At 33.5% G+C, this 19,643-nt stretch overlaps 1 protein-coding gene across 4 annotated transcripts in view; it reads left to right on the forward strand.

Annotated features, from left to right (window-relative positions):
• RUNDC3B (RUN domain containing 3B) overlaps positions 1-19,643 on the forward strand; it is a 137,278-nt gene that overhangs the window by 80,400 nt on the left and 37,235 nt on the right. For all 4 annotated transcript variants that reach the window (XM_044245947.1, XM_044245949.1, XM_044245948.1 and 1 more), the window contains 2 exons: positions 14,304-14,472; positions 15,385-15,542. In XM_044245947.1, coding sequence (XP_044101882.1) covers positions 14,304-14,472; positions 15,385-15,542 — 327 coding nt within the window. The remainder of the gene's footprint in view (positions 1-14,303; positions 14,473-15,384; positions 15,543-19,643) is intronic.

Below are 19,643 nucleotides of genomic sequence, written 5' to 3' on the forward strand. Positions count from 1 at the left end.
TAGGGTAGCTCTATTTTTAATCTTATGAGGAATCACCACAACTGTTCTCCACAGTGGCTGCATCAGCTTGCATTCCCACCAACAGTATAAGAGGGTCCCCCTTTCTCCATATCCTCTCCAACATTTGTTGTTTCTTGCCTTATTAATTTTTGCCATTCTAACTGGTGTAAGGTGGTGTCTCAATGTGGTTTTTTTTTTTTTTTTAAAGATTTTATTTATTTATTTGAGAGAGAGAGACAGTGAGAGAGAGCATGAGCGAGGAGAAGGTCAGAGAGCGAAGCAGACTCCCCATGGAGCTGGGAGCCTGATGTGGGACTCGATCCCGGGACTCCAGGATCACGCCCTGAGCCGAAGGCAGTCGTCCAACCAACTGCGCCACCCAGGCGTCCCTCAATGTGGTTTTGATTTTAATTTCCCTGATGGTTAATGATAATGAACATTTTTTTCATGTGTCTGATAGCCATATGTATATCTTCATTGGAGAAGTGTCTGTTCATGTCTTCTGTCCATTTTTTACTTGATTATCTGTTTTTTTGGGGTGTTGAGTTTGAGAATTTCTTTATAGATCTTGGATATCAGCCCTTTGTCTATAGTGTCATTTGCAAATATCTTTTCCCATTCCGTAGGTTGCCTCTTTGGTTTGTTGACTGTTTTCCTTTGCTGTGCAGAAGGTTTTGATCTTGATGAAGTCCCAAAAGTTCATTTTTGCTTCTGTTTCCTTTGCCTTTTGAGACATGTCTTGAAAGAAGTTGCTGTGGCCGATGTCAACGAGGTTACTGCCTATGCTCTCCTATAGGATTTTGATGGATTCCTATCTCACACTGAGGTCTTTCATCCATGTTGAGTTTATTTTTGTGTATGGTGTAAGAGAATGGTCCAGTTTCATTCTTCTGTTCGTAGCTGTCCAATTTTCCCAGCACCATTTATTGAAGAGACTATCTTTTTTTCCACTGGATGTTTTTTCCTGCTTTGCCAAAGACTGTTTAACCATAGAGTTGAGGGTCCATATCTGCTCTCTCTGTTCTGTTCCATTGGTCTGTGTATCTGTTTTTGTGCCAGTACCATGCTGTCTTGGTGATCACAGCTTTGTAATAAAGCTTGAAATGAGGCAATGTGAAACCCCCAGCTTTGTTTTCCTTTTTCAGCATTTCCTTGGTGATTCAGGGTCTTTTCTGGCTCCATACAAAATTTAGGATTGTTTGTTCCAGCACTCTAAAAAATGCCAATTGTATTTTGATTGGGATGGTGTTAAAGTATAGATTGTTCTGGGCAGCATACACATTTTAACAATGTTTATTCTTGCAGTCCATGAGCATGGAATGTTTTCCCATCTTTTTGTGTCTTCCTCAGTTTCATTCATGAATGACCGGTATAGTCGAGTCGAATGACTCGAGTATAGATCCTCTACCTCTTTGGTTAGGTTTATTCCAAGGTATCTTATGGTTTTTAGTGCTATTGTAAATAGAATCAATTCTCTAATTTCCTTTTCTACAGTTTCATTGTTAGTGTAACTAAAAAGCAACTGACTTCTGTGTAAAACTGCTTTTATTTCAGTATCAGAAATCATTGAAAAATAAAAACTTCATTTACATCTTTAGTGTTTAATGTAAATACACTTTTTACATAATTGTAATTGCAGCATTAAGTATAGTTCTTAGAAAACAGCTTGTAATTCTGTTGCTATAGTCATTATAATGATAACTTTAATAGCTCTTTTATAGTCCATTGAGAGTTCAAAACTGAATTCCATCATTCAGATTGTTCTCCATTTTCTCTCCACTAGAAAGGAAAGAATAATGAACATTTTGTGAAAATCAATTTTCTTTTTGTTTCTGCTGTGAATTTACAGTTACTCAGGCAAAGACAATGAAATTTTTTATGGCCCTTGAAGTGTGTCTATATAAAAGAGTTGTACCAATTAATCCTATTACCAGGGTTTTATGAGAATTAAGAATTTCCTACAATCTCATCAGCATTGAAAATTAATCAGATGAAATCTATAGATTTTTTTGTAAGTCTACTTGTAGAATTGGCTTCCTAAATAGAATGATCATCTTTATATACTTTAAAAATGTTATGGTAAGGCCAGAGCTGTAAGGGAAAGAGAAAGAGAGAATAATAACGTATATGTGTAATTTATGTACACACACACACACACACACACATTGAAGATGCATTTATTAAGGACTTAATGTAGGAAAGAAACTTTCCTAACTACCAGAGATACATAGGTTTCAAGAATGTAGATGCTTCATGAAATTCTGAAAAAGAGTATAGTCCTTGTCCCCAGGATAATCATCTAGTGAGAGAAGTCACTATTGGAGAGATAGGACTGTGAAGATACTCAGGTAGTGAGGGAGAAGTAACACAGTATTATGGTACCAAGATTTCTAACTTAAATAAATGAATCACTTGGGAAAAGGAATAATTCTAGTACATTCAATCTAAAAAAATGTTATAGCAAGAATTTTTGAACAGGCATAAAATTACACTTTTTGGGATGTAATAGATTATAGAACATTCTATGGGGATAACAAATAGTTCAAAAATAATACTTGTAAAAAGAATAGTGATAATACTTATTGAATGCTTTCTGTATATTGGGCATTGTTCAAAGTGCTTTCCTTTTGTTAACTTATTTAATCCTCAAAAGACAGTGACATTGGACTACTAAATTTTATAAATGAAAAAACTGAAATGCAGGGAGGTTAAATAACTTGTCCATAGTCATACACACAGGTGTTAAATTAACAAGAAAAAACTGAAATGCAGGGAGGTTAAATAACTTGTCCATAGTCATACACACAGGTCTTAAATTAAAGAACAAGAACCCCTGGACATTAGGGGTTTGGCCATTAACATGTAGGTAGAAAGGCTATTTTTAATGATTTAGGAAGTGACTTGAAAATATAAAGATAAATGCAAATATTAATTTTTCTCTCCTATTCACATAAGAGACTGTAGTAATTATTACATCACTTTACAATAATGAAACCTTCTCAACTGGTCCCCTCAGAATTTGATGATATATGAATATATATGAATTTGATGATATATGCTCTATGTCTCCAACTTGCGTAACCACTTTTTGTGTGAATTTGTATGCAACTTCCTCTTTCTCTGATGCACTAATCCTAACATGTATGTATCACTTTCTCTCCTTTATATACTGAGGGATTTCTACTATCTTAAAAAAGAACAATAAAATGAGAAGGCAAATACCAGTTTAACCTAGTCATAAGCATGTTTGCATTACTGACCATGTGAGATCTTTTCAGAAAGATTTAAACTATTCTGATTGCAATAAAGAAAAAATATTTTACTTTATTATTTTTTTTTTTTAGATTTTGTTTATTTATTTGACAGAGAGAGAGCACAAGCACAAGCAGGGGGAGTGGCAGGCAGAGGGAGAGGGAGAAGCAGGCTCCCTGCTGAGCAGAGTGCCAGACGTGGGGCTCAATCCCAGGACTCTGGGAACATGACTTGAGCTGAAGACAGATGCTTAACCGACTGAGCCATCCAGGTGCCCCAAGAACCAGTATTTTCAACATTTGTTTGCTTCCATGAAATATACCTGTATTAAACATATTTTTAAAAGCTCTATTGGGTTACTAATTTTAAGAAACTGTAGAAGTCTCTCCTTAACAAAATTACTGCTTTTAATTCATTTGGAAAGTAATACATATTAATTATAGAAAAATTAGAAAATAAAGACAGGTGGATAGAAGAAAGTTTAAGTCACTCATAATCTTGCCTTTAAGAAACACCTCTTAGGAAGTTGAGAAGCAATGTGGGGGGCTGGGGGGGTAAGAAAAGAATAAATAAAACAAGATGGGATCGGGAGGGAGACAAAAGAGACTCTTAATCTCACAAAACAAACTGAGGGTGGCCGGCGGGGAGGGGGTTAGGGAGAGGGTGGTGGGGTTATGGACATTGGGGAAGGTATGTGCTATGGTGAGTGCTGTGAAGTGTGTAAACCTAATGATTCACAGACCTGTACGCTTGGGGCTAATAATACATTATATGTTAATAAAAAAATAAAAAATTTTAAAAAAAAGAAACAGCTTTTAGAAGCATTAACATTTTGATGGGTAGCTTTCCAGCTTTTTCTATGCATAGATATATTTTTTCTTTAAAATGGAATTATAATGTACATGCAATACTCTATAATGAACATTTCTGTATGTAATTAAATATCCTTTCACAACCTCATTTCCCTGAATGAATATAATTTAATTATCTCTATAATGTGTTTACCCAATTATTGTTGGACCTTTAGGATGCACTTGGTTGTTCACTGTCACATATGCTATTGCAGTTAATAACCTTGTAACTACATCTTTTCAAACACACCATGATTACTTAAACTCCTGGAAGTAAAATTTCTTGGATAAAGCATATATATTATTAAAGTTTTTGAGATATGCTGTCAAATTGCCCTATAGAGAGGCCATACTAGTTTAGTTTCTATAGGCAATATGTGAAATTGCCTGCTTCCTCTCTTGCCAACTAAGTATTAAAAGTGTGAGGGGCACTTGGGTGGCTCAGTTGGTTAAGCGACTGCCTTTGGCCCAGGTCATGATCTTGGAGTCCCAGAATTGAGTCTCACATCAGGCTCCCTGCTCAGCAGGGACTCTGCTTCTCCCTCCCCCCTCCTCTCTTTCATGTTCTCTCTGTCTCTCTCTCTCTTTCCTCAAATAAATAAATGAAAACTTTTAAAAAATTAAGTATTAAAAGTGTGGCCAGTTCTGTAAGTAAAAAATTATATCCTATTGTTTTTTTCCTTTTGTTGTTTTAATTTGCATGTATCTGATTACTGGTGCCCCTGAGCTTTTAAAAATGTTTATTAGCCATTAGTCTTTTAAAATGGAATGTTATATTTTGAAGTTAAATATATGAAATATGTTAATAGAAACATATTAAAATATATTTCATATTTAAAACTGATTTTTAGTTTTAGGTTGTGTACTAGTGAGAAAACTCAATTTTTCTGAGTTACATCTTGATATAATTTTAAACATCTTTAAACATTTTTTCCTTGAATGGATTTTAGGTCTAAAAAGTCCAGTAGCTAATTATTATTGGTCTCTTATGATACCTTCATTTTTTGGCTTTTAAATATAATATCATGAGCATTCCTATAGCTAAGTCTTTTCTTTGTACTTAAACATGATTGTGTCCTTAATGAGGCAAATTTCTACAAACAAAACTGCTGATTTAAAGAGACTGTTAAGTTCCAGGGGCGCCTGGGTGGCTCTGTGGGTTAAAGCCTCTGCCTTCGGCTCAGGTCACGATCCCTGGTCCTGGGATGGAGCCCCACATCGTGCTCTCTGCTCAGCAGGGAGCCTGCTTCCTCCCCTGTCTCTGCCTGCCTCTCTGCCTAGTTGGGATCTCTGTCTGTCAAATAAATAAATAAAATCTTAAAAAAAAAAAAAAAAAGAGAGACTGTTAAGTTCCATATGTTGTCAAATTTCCCTTAGACATTCTGTCCTATACATTCTGCCTTTCCCCCACTCCTTTTAGGGAGAAAAGAATCATTTTGCAATGGAAGACCAGCCCTTTGACCTGTGCATGACATCCCATCCTCTCTTATGTTAAGGTCTTCACTCCCAACAGTTGTTCTCTTCCATTAATTTTCCCTCTTTTGTAGATCTTCCCACAGATCGCCACATACAGTCATGTTGTTATTTTCCCTGTGTTAAAAACAAACAGAGAAACTTTCCCCATAGTCACTTCAAGCTACTTTTCAGTCACCTCTCCTTTATTATAAAATTGTCCCCAGCTTTCTTTCTTTTTTTTTTTTTTTTTTGCCTCCATTCTCCCTTGCACTGTTCAAACTGAGCTTTAATACTTACCCATGAAAGTGCTCTCGTTGAAGTCAGCAGTGATGTTTCATTGCTAAATCCAGTGGTTAATCATTTCCTCTTCTGTCTTGACCTCCTAGCAGTTTGATAAACATGATTGCTCTCTTCAGCACTTCTCTGGTTTCCCTCCTGTGGGCTCTTCCTTACTCCCAGTCCCCATTCCTCCTCATCTCCCCAACCTCTAAATGTTAGACTATTTCAGAGATCATTCCCAGATCATCTTTTCTATGTGTAGTCACTCTGTTAAGTAGTATCCAGTTTCATGGCTCTAAATATTATCTTTATGCTACTCTTTCCCAAATTTATACTTCTACCTGGAACACTGCCCTAAAGTCTAGACTCCTACATCTAGCTGCCAACTCACCATCTTCACTTGGATGTGTGATAAGCGCCTCGAATGAACATGTACAAAATTGAACTCCTAATTTCTTTCCTCCCAAGTGTTCTTCCTTTAGCCTTTTCCATTCCAAGAATAGTTGTTCTGTCATTCTGGCAGCTTGTGCTCAAAACTTTGATATCATCATTGAATTTTCCCTGCCATAATCCACATAGGATCCATCAGCAAACCCTTTGGCACCATCGCTACTACCTCCTTAAATTCTATTAGGATCCATTATTTCTTCTTTGTTTATCTTTGTTAAAAATAAATGCTTAATTGCTAGAAGTAAAAGAATAAAGAAGGTGATTATAGTTCTTACTCTCTTTTCAACAATTATAGATAATAAAGCATTCGATTTTTGATAAAGGAAACTATTTTTCCTTTTATATTACTGATATTTCTTTCATTGCCTCCATAAAAATTTTTAAAAGATTTTGTTCTTTAAAATATAGGAATGTTTCTGAAATTCTTTTTTTTTCTGATATTAAGCTTTTTTAAAAAAACATTTTGTTTTATTTTTTCCATGTTCCAAGATTCATTGTTTATGCACCACACAGTACTCCATGCAATTATTAACTATGATTTTTCCACCAAAATGTGCATAATTTCTGTGTCTTTTAGAATAAGAGATACTTTCATGAGTATCAACTTTTCATTGTGCACAGAATAAAAGACTTAACAAAACATATAGACCATTCGTGACCTGGCATCAGTACACCTTCTTAGCTATATTATTTGTCTACCATCCATTTAGCTTTTTAAGACAGCTATAGGATTATTGGTCATCGAAATGTTAAAAGACAATGTAATGTTGTTTTAAAACTTTATAATGTAAAAAAGAAAGTTTTTCTCAGTTTCTCTTACTAAAGCGACCTTGAACAAACCACTGATCTCTTATTCTTATTATCTTCCCTTGTTGGATGAATCTGTTAAATAGTAGAGCAATAATTAATGGGGATATCATCAGGATTAATGAGATAATGTTTATGAAGTGTCTATATAATTCCTTGGAGTCATTGTAGAGAACTATTCATTTTTTTTCTTGTCCTTACAAGGAACTCATTATTAGTCTTCCCTGTCTACTCTTAGAAATTTTTAAAAATTACTAATTTAATGTCATTGGTACTCATATACTCATTCTGATTTTCTACTATTGATTTAATTTTGGTAAATTATGTTTTATTAAAGTTTAAAAATATATATATCATGATATTCAGCGACTTCTTTAAATCTTTTTTCGTTTCTAGGTATGTTACCTTTTGCTATTTGTGCTCATAGATCTTTTTTTCCTTGATTTTTAAAATCATTTTTGCCAAAGATTTGTCAATTTTATAGTTTTTTCCAGTTTTTTAAAAAAGAATTTATTTGGGAGATAAAGAGTGAATGAGAGAGACAGCATGAGCAGGGTAGACGGGCAGAGGGGGAAGAAGAAGCAACATCCATCTTATCATATAGACCCCAAAATAAAAGAAAATGGAAAAAAACTCTCCTTATGACGAAAACTCTGGGCTTTTTTTTCTCTTAACAACTTTTCTATATTCATACAGCATTGTTAGCTCTAGTCATCATGTTGTATATTACATCCTTAGTACTTATTTATCTTGTAACTGGAAGTTTGGACCTTTTGACCACCTTGTTCCAGTTCCCCTCCCCTTTCTCCATTTCCTCTTTCCCTCTGCCCTCTGTCTTTGGTAATCTAAAATCTGATCTCTTTTTCTACTAGTTTTATTGGGAGGGGTTGTATTTTAGATTCTACATATGAATGAAATCATATAGTTGTCTTTCTCTGATGTTATTTCACTTATTAGTACAATGCCTTCAAGTTCCATCCATGTTGTTGCAAGTGGTGGGATTTCATATTCTGTTATATACATATACCCCATCTTTCTCTATCCATTCATCCACTGATGGACCCTTCAATTGTTTCCATTCTCATCTGTCATACATGGTGTCACTTGTACGTGCAGATATCTTTTCAAGGTAATGTTTTGTTTTCTTTGGATATATTCCCAGAAGTGGTATTTCTGGATCATACAGTAGTTCTGTTTTTAAGTTTTGGAGGAAACTCTATACTGTTTTCCATAGTCGCTCTATCAAATTTACAATCCCACCAACAGTGCACAAAGGCTCCCTTTTCTCCACATCCACACTAGCATTAGATATATTTTGTCTTTTTGATGATAGCCATCCTAATGTGTGTGAGGTGGTATCTCATTGTGGTTTTGATAATTCATTTCCCTAATGACCAATGATGTTGACCATATTTTCATGTACCTGTGAGCTTTTCACCTATCTTCTGTGGAGAAATGTCTGTTCAGGTCTTTAGTCCATTTGTAATGGATTATTTGTCTTTTTGCTGTTGAGTTTCTACTTTGATATTGACTCCTTATTGTTTATGATTTGCAAATATTATCTCCCAGACAGTGGGTTGCCTTTTCATTTTGTGGTGGTTTCTTTTACTATACAGAAGCCTTTCAGTCTGATGTAGGCCTGTTTGTTATTTTTGCTTTTGCTTTTATTTACCTTTGTTTTTGGTCTCAAATCCAAAATGTTGTCTGGATTGATACCAGGGAGATTACTTTCTGTTTTCTTCTAGGAGTTTTACAGTTTCAGGTTTGCATTCAAGTCTTTAATCTATTTTGTTGAGTCAATTTTTGTTTATGGTATAAATAGGAATCCAGCTTTATTTTTTCACATGAGGTTGATCAGTTTTTTCAGCTCCACTTATTAAAGGTACTATTCTTAATAGTTGTATATTTTTGGCTCCTTTGTCATAAATTAATTGACCAAATATGCGTGGGTTCATTTCTGGACTCCATTTGGTTCCATTGATTTGTGTGTCTGCATTTATGCCATTATCATTCTGTTTTGATAACTGTTGATTTGTAGTGTATTTTGAAATCAATAAGTGCAATGCCCCCCGCTCTATTCTTTCTCAAGATTGCTTTGGCTGTTTAGTGGATGTGGTTCTGAACAGATTTTATGATCGTTCTAGGTCTATGAAAAATGCCATTGAATTTTGATAGGTATTGCATTGAATCTTAGGTTGCTTTGGGCAGTATGGTCATTTTAACAATATTAAATTTTTTCAGTTTACTAGCAGAGAATGTCTTGAAGTTTATTTGTGCCTTTCTCAGTTTCTTTCATCACTGTCTTATAGTTTTCAGTGTAGAAATATTTTACCTCCTTTTTTCCATCTATTCTGAGATATTTTATTCTTTTTGATGTAATTATAAATGGGATTGTTTTCTTAATTTTTCTTTCTGATAGTTTGTCATTAGTGTGTAGAAACACAGCTTATTTTGTATATTGATTTTGTACTCTGCATCTTGATTAAACTCATTTATTCTAACAGTTTACTGTTGGTGTCTTTAAGGTCTTTAAGATGATATAATATCATATCATCTGCAAACAGTTTTACTTCTTCCTTTCCAATTCAAATGCCTTTTATCTATTTTTCTTGCCTGATTGTTCTGGCTAGGATTTCCAGTTATGCTAAATAATAGTGGTGACAGTAGGTATCCTTGTCTTCTTCCTGATCTTAGAGGAAAGACTTTCAGCTTTTTACTATTAAATTTTGATATTAGCTGTGGCTGGTCAGATATGGCCTTTAGTATGTTGAAATATGTTCTCTCTATACCCATTTTATAGAGAATTTTTATGATTTTTTTTCTTCCTCATTATTTAAATTTGCTTCTTTCTTTAAAGTATATAAGGCTAACTTTGGAGAACAGTGTGGAGATTCCTCAAGAAATTAAAAATAGAGCTTCCCTATGACCCTGCAATTGCACTACTGGGTATTTACCTCAAAGATACAGAAGTAGTGAAAAGAAGGGCCATCTGTACCGCAATGTTTATAGCAGCAATAGCCACGGTCGCCAAACTGTGGAAAGAACCAAGATGCCCTTCAACGGACGAATGGATAAGGAAGAGGTGGTCCATATACACTATGGAGTATTATGCCTCCATCAGAAAGGATGAATATCTAACTTTTGTAGCAACATGGACGGGACTGGAAGAGATTATGCTGAGTGAAATAAGTCAAGCAGAGAGAGTCAATTATCATATGGTTTCACTTATTTGTGGAGCATAACAAATAACATGGAGGACATGGGGAGATGGAGAGGAGAAGGGAGTTGAGGGAAATTGGAAGGGGAGGTGAACCATGAGAGACTATGGACTCTGAAAAACCACCTGAGGGTTTTGAAGGGGCAAGGGTGGGAGTTTGGGGGAATCAGGTGGTGGGTATTAGGGAGGGCACATATTGCATGGAGCACTGGGTGTGGTGCAAAAACAATGAATACTGTTACGCTGAAAAGAAATTAATTTTTTTAAAGTATATAAGGCTACAGATATCCCTTAAGGTGCTACTTTAGTTGTATCTTCTAAGTTTGATAATTTTTTTTATTTTAGTTGTTTTAACTAAAATTTTCCAATTTTTTGACCAAAGAACATTTGAAATATAAATTTTAATTTTCAGACATTTTCAGGGCTTTTGTTGGAGTTGTAATGGGCAATATGGTCCACATAAAATTTGTTTCTTGAAATTTGTTTAAAAATGGCCTAGAATTGGTCAGTATTCTAATGATTGTGTCCTATATTCATTAGATTATGCTTATTAATGGCTGTTCTGATATGTATATCCATTCTTATAAGGATTCTTTCCTTATATCCTTTTATCTTTTCCTTATATCCTTTCTTATAAGCTTCATCTCTTTGAGTTGATGAATTAAACTCTTTCATTGCTATATCTGATTTTTCAATTTCTTTTCAGATGGTACCTTGAATTTTTGCTTTCTGGTTTTTGAATCTAACTTAAAAGATGCATCTAAGTTTTGAATTCTTAGATTTTCCTGAAATAATGAATTTTTTTGTCAGTATGTAATAGCTGTAAATACACAGTAATTTTTTTTTCCTTAAAGCCCATTTTGTCTGATGTAAATAGAGTCCCAACAATTTTCTTTAGGTTAGCATTTTTTAATATATTTTTATTTTTTTAACCATATTTCATCTAACTTGCATGACTTCCATTGTAAATGCATCTCAGTTTAGAGACATTAATACATGAGAAAATATTTTGACAGCAGGTGAGATGTCATCAGTTGTGAGCTGTATCCTGATTTCAAATATGTTAATATATAAAAAATGTACAACAGGAATTTATGAAATAGAATGCTTTTCAGCCTTTTTGTATCCTTGTTTTTTTAAGTATATCTTTTTGAAGTAGTACTTAACTGGAATTTTTTATTTCCAGTGTAGTTAACATACAGTGTTATGTTAGTTTCAGGTGTACAGTATAGTGATTCAACAGCTCCATATCTTACTCAGTGCTCATCAAGATATCTTTAACTGGAATTTAGAAAATCTAGTCTAAAAGGCTTTATCTTCTTTTTTTTAATTTAAATTCAGTTTAATTAACATATAATGTATTATTAGTTTCAAGGGTAGAATTTAGTGATTCATCAGTTGCATATAACACCCAGTGTTCATTAAACTGGGGTTACTAGGAAATTTACTGATACATTTGGATTGATATCTACCATTGTATTCTTTGCCTTAATTTTTTTTTAAGATTTATTTACTTATTTTAGAGAGAGAGTATGGGGTTAGGGACAGAAGAAGAGAGAGGGAGAGAATCTTGAGCAGACTTCCTGCTGAGTGTGTAGCCCAATGTGGGGCTTGATCCCATGACCAGGAGATCATGACCTGAGCCTAAAGCAACAGTCAGATACTTAACTGACTGAGCCACTAGGCGCCCCATACTCTTTGTTTTCTAGTCTACATTTTTTCATTTCTTTTTCTATTTCTCCTTTCTGTATTGATTTTTCTTCTCCTCCTATTATATTTCTCTACTAGTTTACAAGTCACATACTATACTTTTCTTCTTGTATTGGTACTCCATTAATTTTAATATGCATACTTAAAAGTTAACAAAGTCCAAAGTTAATATCTTTACTACCTATCCATATAAATGAGGACTTTGCATTGTTGTAACCTTAGTCGTTTCATTCTTGACATGTGCTATTACTGTCCAGAATTCTAACTCTCTCATTGATGTATTTAAAATTCCACAAAGCAGGCATCACTATTACTGTTTCATGCTCTCAATATTTGTTTAGGCTTACCCATAAGCTTAAAATTTTCTTTGCTCACTGTTTTTTCTTGGATCATTTCCTTTTTCTTTGAGTATGATCATTAATTCTTTTAGGAGAATTTCTTGGTACAGCTCTCAGGTTTTAGTTTTCTCAGTATGTGCACTTATACTGCCCTCTTTCTGGGAAGATAATATTGCTGGATACATTAATCTAGCATAGCAGTTGTTTTTTCTTACCATTTTGAAATAATAATTGTAATTTCTTCTTATCTTTTATTAACTCCCTCTCCCACCTGTATCTGCCTGTTATTTCACCCATTTAATTTCTAATGTCAAATATTATTTTTTTAGAAGTTTTTTGGTCTGTTTTTCAGAGCTGGAGGTTTACCATCAGCCACTGCTTTATTTTCTCTAGTCCACTAAAAGCCATGGCTGTGAGAGGCAACTTTCTTTTGGTATGTGTTTGTTTACTGGTTTGTTTCCTAGATCCTGGCTGAGCATGTCTCATTGGAGGTAGGATTTTTCCTTATGCAAAGGTCTCTTGTTCATATTTGCAACATACTTGGTCCCTGGACTCCAGAGCCCAACAGGTATAAACACAGACTTCAGAAAATGAAATATGTATCTTTCTTTGATGCTTATTATATTTTCCATCGTTAGATCTCTGTAAACCTATGAAATTATGATTTCTGAACTGGATTTGCTTTGAGCCATATTTTTTTATGTGCTTTCTCTTTCTTTAGTTTTAATTGTTCTGTTTTCTTACGTATCTTGTAGACAACTTACTGTTGGTCCTTATCTTTTTTTTAATGTTTATTTATTTAGTTTGGAAAAGAAGAGAGAGAAGCTCAAAAAGACTACATACTGATCACAGAGCTCAGCGCAGGACTTGACCTCATGACACATGAGATCATGACCTGAGCCAAAATCACGAGTTGGACGTTTAACCAAGAGAGCCACCCAGGCACTCTAGTCCTTATTTGTCTTAATTAAACTTAAACATTTGGCTCTTGCTGTAAGGTTTAACCCATTAAAGATTTTTATAACTTACTTTGTATTAGGGATTATTCTGCCATCTTATTTTTTGTTTTGAATTTACTATTTACTGTATTTTCTTATTTTGTGTCTCCATTTGATAGGTCAGAGGATTTTTTAAAAATATTTTGAAGATTATACAGAATATTTATATGGTATTTTTTCTTATGTTAATATCATTGCTTATATTTTTAAATGTGTTTTTCCCTGTTTTTCTTTAGTATAATACCTCTTCTTTCTTCTAAACCAGATATCCATTTTAGTGCAGTTCTTCATTTAGTTTCTTCTTTTTTTTAACCTTATTCTGCCCTCCTCTACCAAATGGATGTCATTAGGAATTTCAGATATGGATTGTAGAGTGTTTTCTCTGCTTTACCTCTGCTTCTCCTTCTTCCTTCAATGGAAAATGGTTGGGATGACCAGTTTTTCTGAATCTCTTATTATCTCCTCTTTGATAAAGTTGAACTGACCTTGAACACTGCCCTATTACACCTCACTGACATTAGGCTGGTTGTGCTGTTTGTCTGCACAGCATTGGATACTGGACAGGCAGTCATCTACTTGAGACAGTGAAAAAACTCATCTAAAAAGTTCTTTCCAACACATCTAGGTTTTCTGGTTTTCTTCTCAGGAAATCTTTCCTTTCTTCTCAGAACATTCTCACAGTTCTTTTGTTAAATTCTTTAGGTTTACAAACTTCAGGTCAACTTCTATAGCATCTTGAGGCTTAACTCCATGAGAGGAAGTCAGCAGTCTATACTAGATTGTCATTTTTTTCAGAAAGCTAAAGTCTTTATAATATCATTAATATAATTGTATATGGAGTGCTAAATATTTTGGAGTTGGCTCACTGGTAACTTACAAAATAGAGAAGTATTTCTTAATGGAGTGAAACATATTAACTTCAGTTTTAAAATTTTAATATCCCCAGTTCTGACAGCATCAGCAGTGACGAGGAAGAGCTGAGGACTTTGGGAAGCAGTGGTAGTGAAAGCAGCACTCCAGAGAATGTCGGGCCTCCTTTCATCATGGATGAGAATAGTTGGTTCAACAAGTGTAAGAGAGTTAAACAGAAGTATCAGCTAACCCTGGAACAGAAGGTATTTATCAGTTGCCAAAAGTCATTGATTTGATTCTCATTTTTGCCTTTGGACTGTCACTTCCAAAATATCTTTTAACTGAATATAAGTGTTGACCCATTGCTACTTCCTTTCTGTACTTGAATTGTCCTTGTCTTGATGAAAAATCATGCCGAGTTTTAAAAGAGGCTTTTGTTTGTTCAACTTTTTCTAATTTTATGTTTTAATATAAAAATTAGACATTTAGGGGCACCTGGTTGGGTCGGTTGGTTACGCATCCGACTCTTGATTTCAACTCAGGTCACGATCTCAGAATTGTAGAATTGAGCCCCATGTTGGTCTCCACGCTGGGCATGGATCCTGCTTAATTCCTCTCTCTCCCTGTCTCTCTCTGCTCCTCCCACCCTCTAAAAAATTATAAGTTAAATTTTTAAAATAAGCCATTTATTCTTCTGTATATCATTTCATTTATGTGTTTGAGATTTTAACATTTATTAGGAGGGTAAATGTAAAGCAGACAAATATGAAAAAAAGAATTCTATAACAATATCATTCAAGATAGACCTTAAGGCAGAAGCAATATTAAGGCTAAAGAAATACAGTGCCCTTGAGAAAAAAGAAACAGTTTACCAGGAATGTGAACCTGGTGGAGATGAATAGAATGGGTGAAGGTGGTCAAAATCTATAAATTTCCAGTTTACCCACTGCAGGCAAACATCTTATTGAACTTCAGGGAAGAGCTTTAAAGGATGGAGAACATATGTTAAATTTTTGTATTCAATTAAAATGATTATTTTATTATTTCATCATTAATACTTAGAGATTATTTCATTGAAGTATGGAAAGAATAGCATTTAACCTACTCAGTATTGATCTTCAAGATATACATTAAAATTTTGTGGTAGCTTTATCTTGTTGGTACTGTATTTTCAGGGTTATCTTGAAGAACTCTTACGACTTCGAGAGAACCAGCTGTCTGAGTCTGTATCCCAGAATAAAATACTACTTCAAAGGATTGAAGATTCTGATCTGGCTCATAAATTGGAAAAGGAACAATTAGAATATATAATTGTGGAGCTTCAAGATCAGCTGTAAGTGAGATCCTTTTGGGAAAATATGTATGTAAACATAAGAAAATGTCATGTTTTGACATAGGATTCAAACTCTGAGAAGTCGAATTGCCTGCTATTAAGTTCTTTTTCCCTTACTCTTTTTAAAAAGTTTACTCTTCCTTTTTTTTTTGTCATAAAAGTAATTTATGCTCATGGCAGAAGTATTACAAAATATAAGAAGAAAATAAAAACTATCCTCAGGTGTGTGCTACCCAAAGTTAACTCCTATAATTTGATATGTATTCTTTCAAATGCATATACATAATTTTAAATTATTTATTTAGTTATTGATGTACTGTTTAATTAAAAGATGGGATATAAAACCAGTACCACTCAAAGTACAATAATTGTGCAGTGTTTGTTCCCATGTGTGCCAGAGTATCACTAAGCACAGTTTAGTATAGCTTTTTTCCATAACAGTAGTTTTTAGGCTTTTTGGTTTTGGGTTTTGTTTTTTTCCTGAAGAAAGGTATGTATTGGTATGAGCTCCTTAATTTGTCACTATTCAAAGCACTTGTACTAATCATACCATTTCATCAAACTTGATTTTATCAAATAATTGTTTATGGTGAAAATCTTCTCTCATTAATATTTATTTAATCTGAAAAGATGATTTTAAAAGTTTTTATTTTGAAGTAAGTTCAAAATTTCAGAGAAGTTGCAAGGATAGTACGAAGAATAAGCCCTTTCTTAGATTTACCAAATTTCAGCACTTGGCCACATTTGCTCATAATTCTCTCCCTCTTGCATACATCACAACTCTTTATCACATAATACATCAGTTGTGTCTTTCCTGAGAACCAAGGTATTCTCTTATATAACCATAGATCATCTATCAAATTCAGAAATTTAAGTCAGTGTGATATTTTCATCTTATCCATAACTCATTCCAGTTTCATCGGTTGTCCAAATAATATCTCTTACTGCAGCTTTGGTTTTTCTGGTACAGGACCCAGTCCAGAATCATGTTTTTCATTTGGTTATTCATTTCTTTAGTCTCATTTCTTCAGTCACATTTAACTTAGAACAGTTTCTCAGTCTTTGTCTTGTATGAAATTGATATTTCTGAAGAATACAAGCTAGTGATTTTATAGAATGTTCTTCAGTTTGAGTTGGTTTGCTTTTTCTCATGATTAGAATGAGTTTATCCATTTGTGGTTGGAATATAAGTGGGGTGTCTGTAAGTGTTGGGGATATGATATCCAGAGGTCCATGGGTTGGTCTTTTTTACTAATATTAATTTTAATCATTTGTTTAATGTGTTTTTCTCTTGGTATAGTTATTGTGTTTCCTCTTGTAATTATCATATAATTTCCAGGGAGATCCTTTGAGACCTAGTAAACATGAAAGATGATTTTTTTAAGTAAAAATCTTTTATTAACTAACATAAAACTTCAGTGTTTTCTAGGAATTTGTGTCTTGGCAAAAAGAATTATGTTCACATATTATTTTTTTCTAATATTTTACTGAGAGTTTGTCCTGTGGAATATCACTCATTGAGAGGCATATTAATACCTTCCATAACTCTTTGCTTCTGTAAGCAGGGAGAAAAATAACCAGAACTGAACAATGGAGATTTCTAGTTATTTCTTTACAGCTAGAAGAGTTGAAGATAATTTAATTTTTCCTTTGCAATTGATGCTGATAGTTTGTCTCAATGTTTTTAACTTAAAAATAATTGTGAAATTGGTTTTTATTTTATCAAAAAGATACTTTCATTTGAAAAATAAAATGTGTCACATTTACTAAACTTTTGATAATGTAAAGGAAAAGACTCAAACTTTTTAGTTTGAAAAAAGAATCTGGGTTGTAGTTTTATTACACTTATATGGTAGAAAAGTATCATTGATACTTACAGTTTTTTAATACCTTTAAGGATATTTTAACTAAATACTACCAGAGCAAAAATTAAATACTGAAAGTCACTAATCAGAATTAGGCTATTTTCTTGAGTTTAGGGTCAAAGATGTACTTTCACATAACATGGCTATACTCTTAGCCAGGTAAATTGGTATCTTACAAGGTTCCTTTGTACAAAAACCACTTACAAGGATACTAAACAGAAGAGTAAGATACCTTCCTCTGAGAATCTTCTCAATTCACTACATTAACTGAATCATCTGTAAGGTACAGAATAAATACTGTAGACATATTTGTGGCTTTGGGAGAAAGTGGACATTTTTTCCCTTCTTTTCTTGCTGAAATTTTTTGTCAACATTTAGGAAGGCCTGCAATGAAATGTGAGCACTAGAATTCTCTTTGTTAATCCTGAGAAGACTGTAGTGGCCCTGAGAAGATTAAAATTTTAAACATGTAAAGGAAAAGGTCAGGAGAGGAATATTAAGTGGATTACAAAGCATGTAATATTTGCTTTCACATTATGTTAATCATCTTTTCCTAGTTGATTTAAATCCTTTGTCACTTGGCTTATTCTTTTTATATACTTCTCAATGCTTAGATGTATTTTTGAGTAACTGTTAAAGTATGCTTTAATTTGTCTTTGAAAACTCCTAAAATGTGAACATCTGATAGTTTTGGGTAGAGTACGGGTGAGCATGGTGCACTAGAGGGCATTCTAAAGCTTTCTTACAGATATGGACTGTGTTCAGACACTGGCTTTGTATTTGCCTATTATTATGAGCTCAGTCTTTAATAATACCTTAGAGCCTCTGTCTCTTTATCTGTAAACTGGAAATAAAACTTACCTTATAGATTACTATGAGTATTAAATGCTATCATGTAAAATACAGTTAGAACAAAGGAAACATTCAAAGATTATTCCTCTCTTTTGGTCTATAAAAACCTTAAAATATCCTTATTAAATACATGTGGATAAATGGTAAATTTAAAATATTTTACTTTATTATGCCCAAATGCTACAGATCAAACAAATGAATTTAGACTTTGATTTTATTATCCCCAAGTTTCAAAATATTTGTTTTTCAGAACCACTTTCCAAATGGCACGTGGATTAATATTTATAATTAAGGTATAGATTTGCGTATATTGGGAGGAAGATATACATGGCTATTTACTACTTTACTGGTATCACTTTTAACTATAATTCTTTTCTTCATCGATTACTGATGAAATACTAATTGGATTATTTTGGATTACTAGTCTTTGACTAAGGTGTATTTGGGGGATTAAATTTATGTTGGTGGAATTTTAAAGTGTCAAAAAATTTTAAATCTCCAAATAATGATTAAGAATAATGCCATTATTTCATTGAGAAATACAGCATCACTCTAGGTTTTTATTTTCATAGTTTTATTGAAATCTGTGGCATATTTTTATTTTATTTAGGTAAGTTTAAATTCAATTTTGCTTGCATGTTACACTTCATCCAATAAAAAATAAATACAAGCAAGCTTAATGTATTAGTTACACTTTGAATCAATATATGGAAAGTCTTTCATAAGATTATGAAATGTATTGTTTATGGTCTTATAAAAACTTACTGTCATATTATTTATGCTATCTGGTGGGAAACCTTTTCATTTTTGAGGTTAGTTTTATTCAGTAAACGTTTATTTAAATGTATAATTCTGTGCTTGAGAGTGCCAAGAATAGAAAAAATAAGAAGTATATAGTCTGTCTTCACAAAGAGCTCATAAGTTAAAGAAGTGGACAGATGGACATTATTGGTCACATTGTGAATTGAAGAGAACCATACATGGAAGGAAAGGTTTGTGCTCATCCACAGGCTTAGATCTTTGTAAAATGCTAATTTCAAATCTCAGGACTAGAGAGGCTCAGAATAGTGAGTAAAATCTAAATACCTTTGTCATGATTAATACCATTAGAATTTGTAAAAAGGCATTTTTTCTGTTTGGTTCATGTAGTTTTCTTATTTCTGGTGTGAAAAGCTATAGGAATAATAATGTCCAATAAGGCTCCCTCGTGAAGGAACTGAAGAGTCTAGCTAACAGAAGTAAAGAACCACACATTGTTAAAATTAGGGCATTATTATAGTTGAACAGCCATGTTTGTGTAGTTCCTTGTGGGTAGTGATGGTGTGATCTGTCAGCCTGCAAACCAGAAGTCAGTGATGCTGTAGCATCCTGCTTCACAAGGTTT

Source organism: Neovison vison, chromosome 4, assembly GCF_020171115.1.
Source record: "Neovison vison isolate M4711 chromosome 4, ASM_NN_V1, whole genome shotgun sequence".
Classification (NCBI taxonomy): Eukaryota; Metazoa; Chordata; class Mammalia; order Carnivora; family Mustelidae; genus Neogale; species Neogale vison.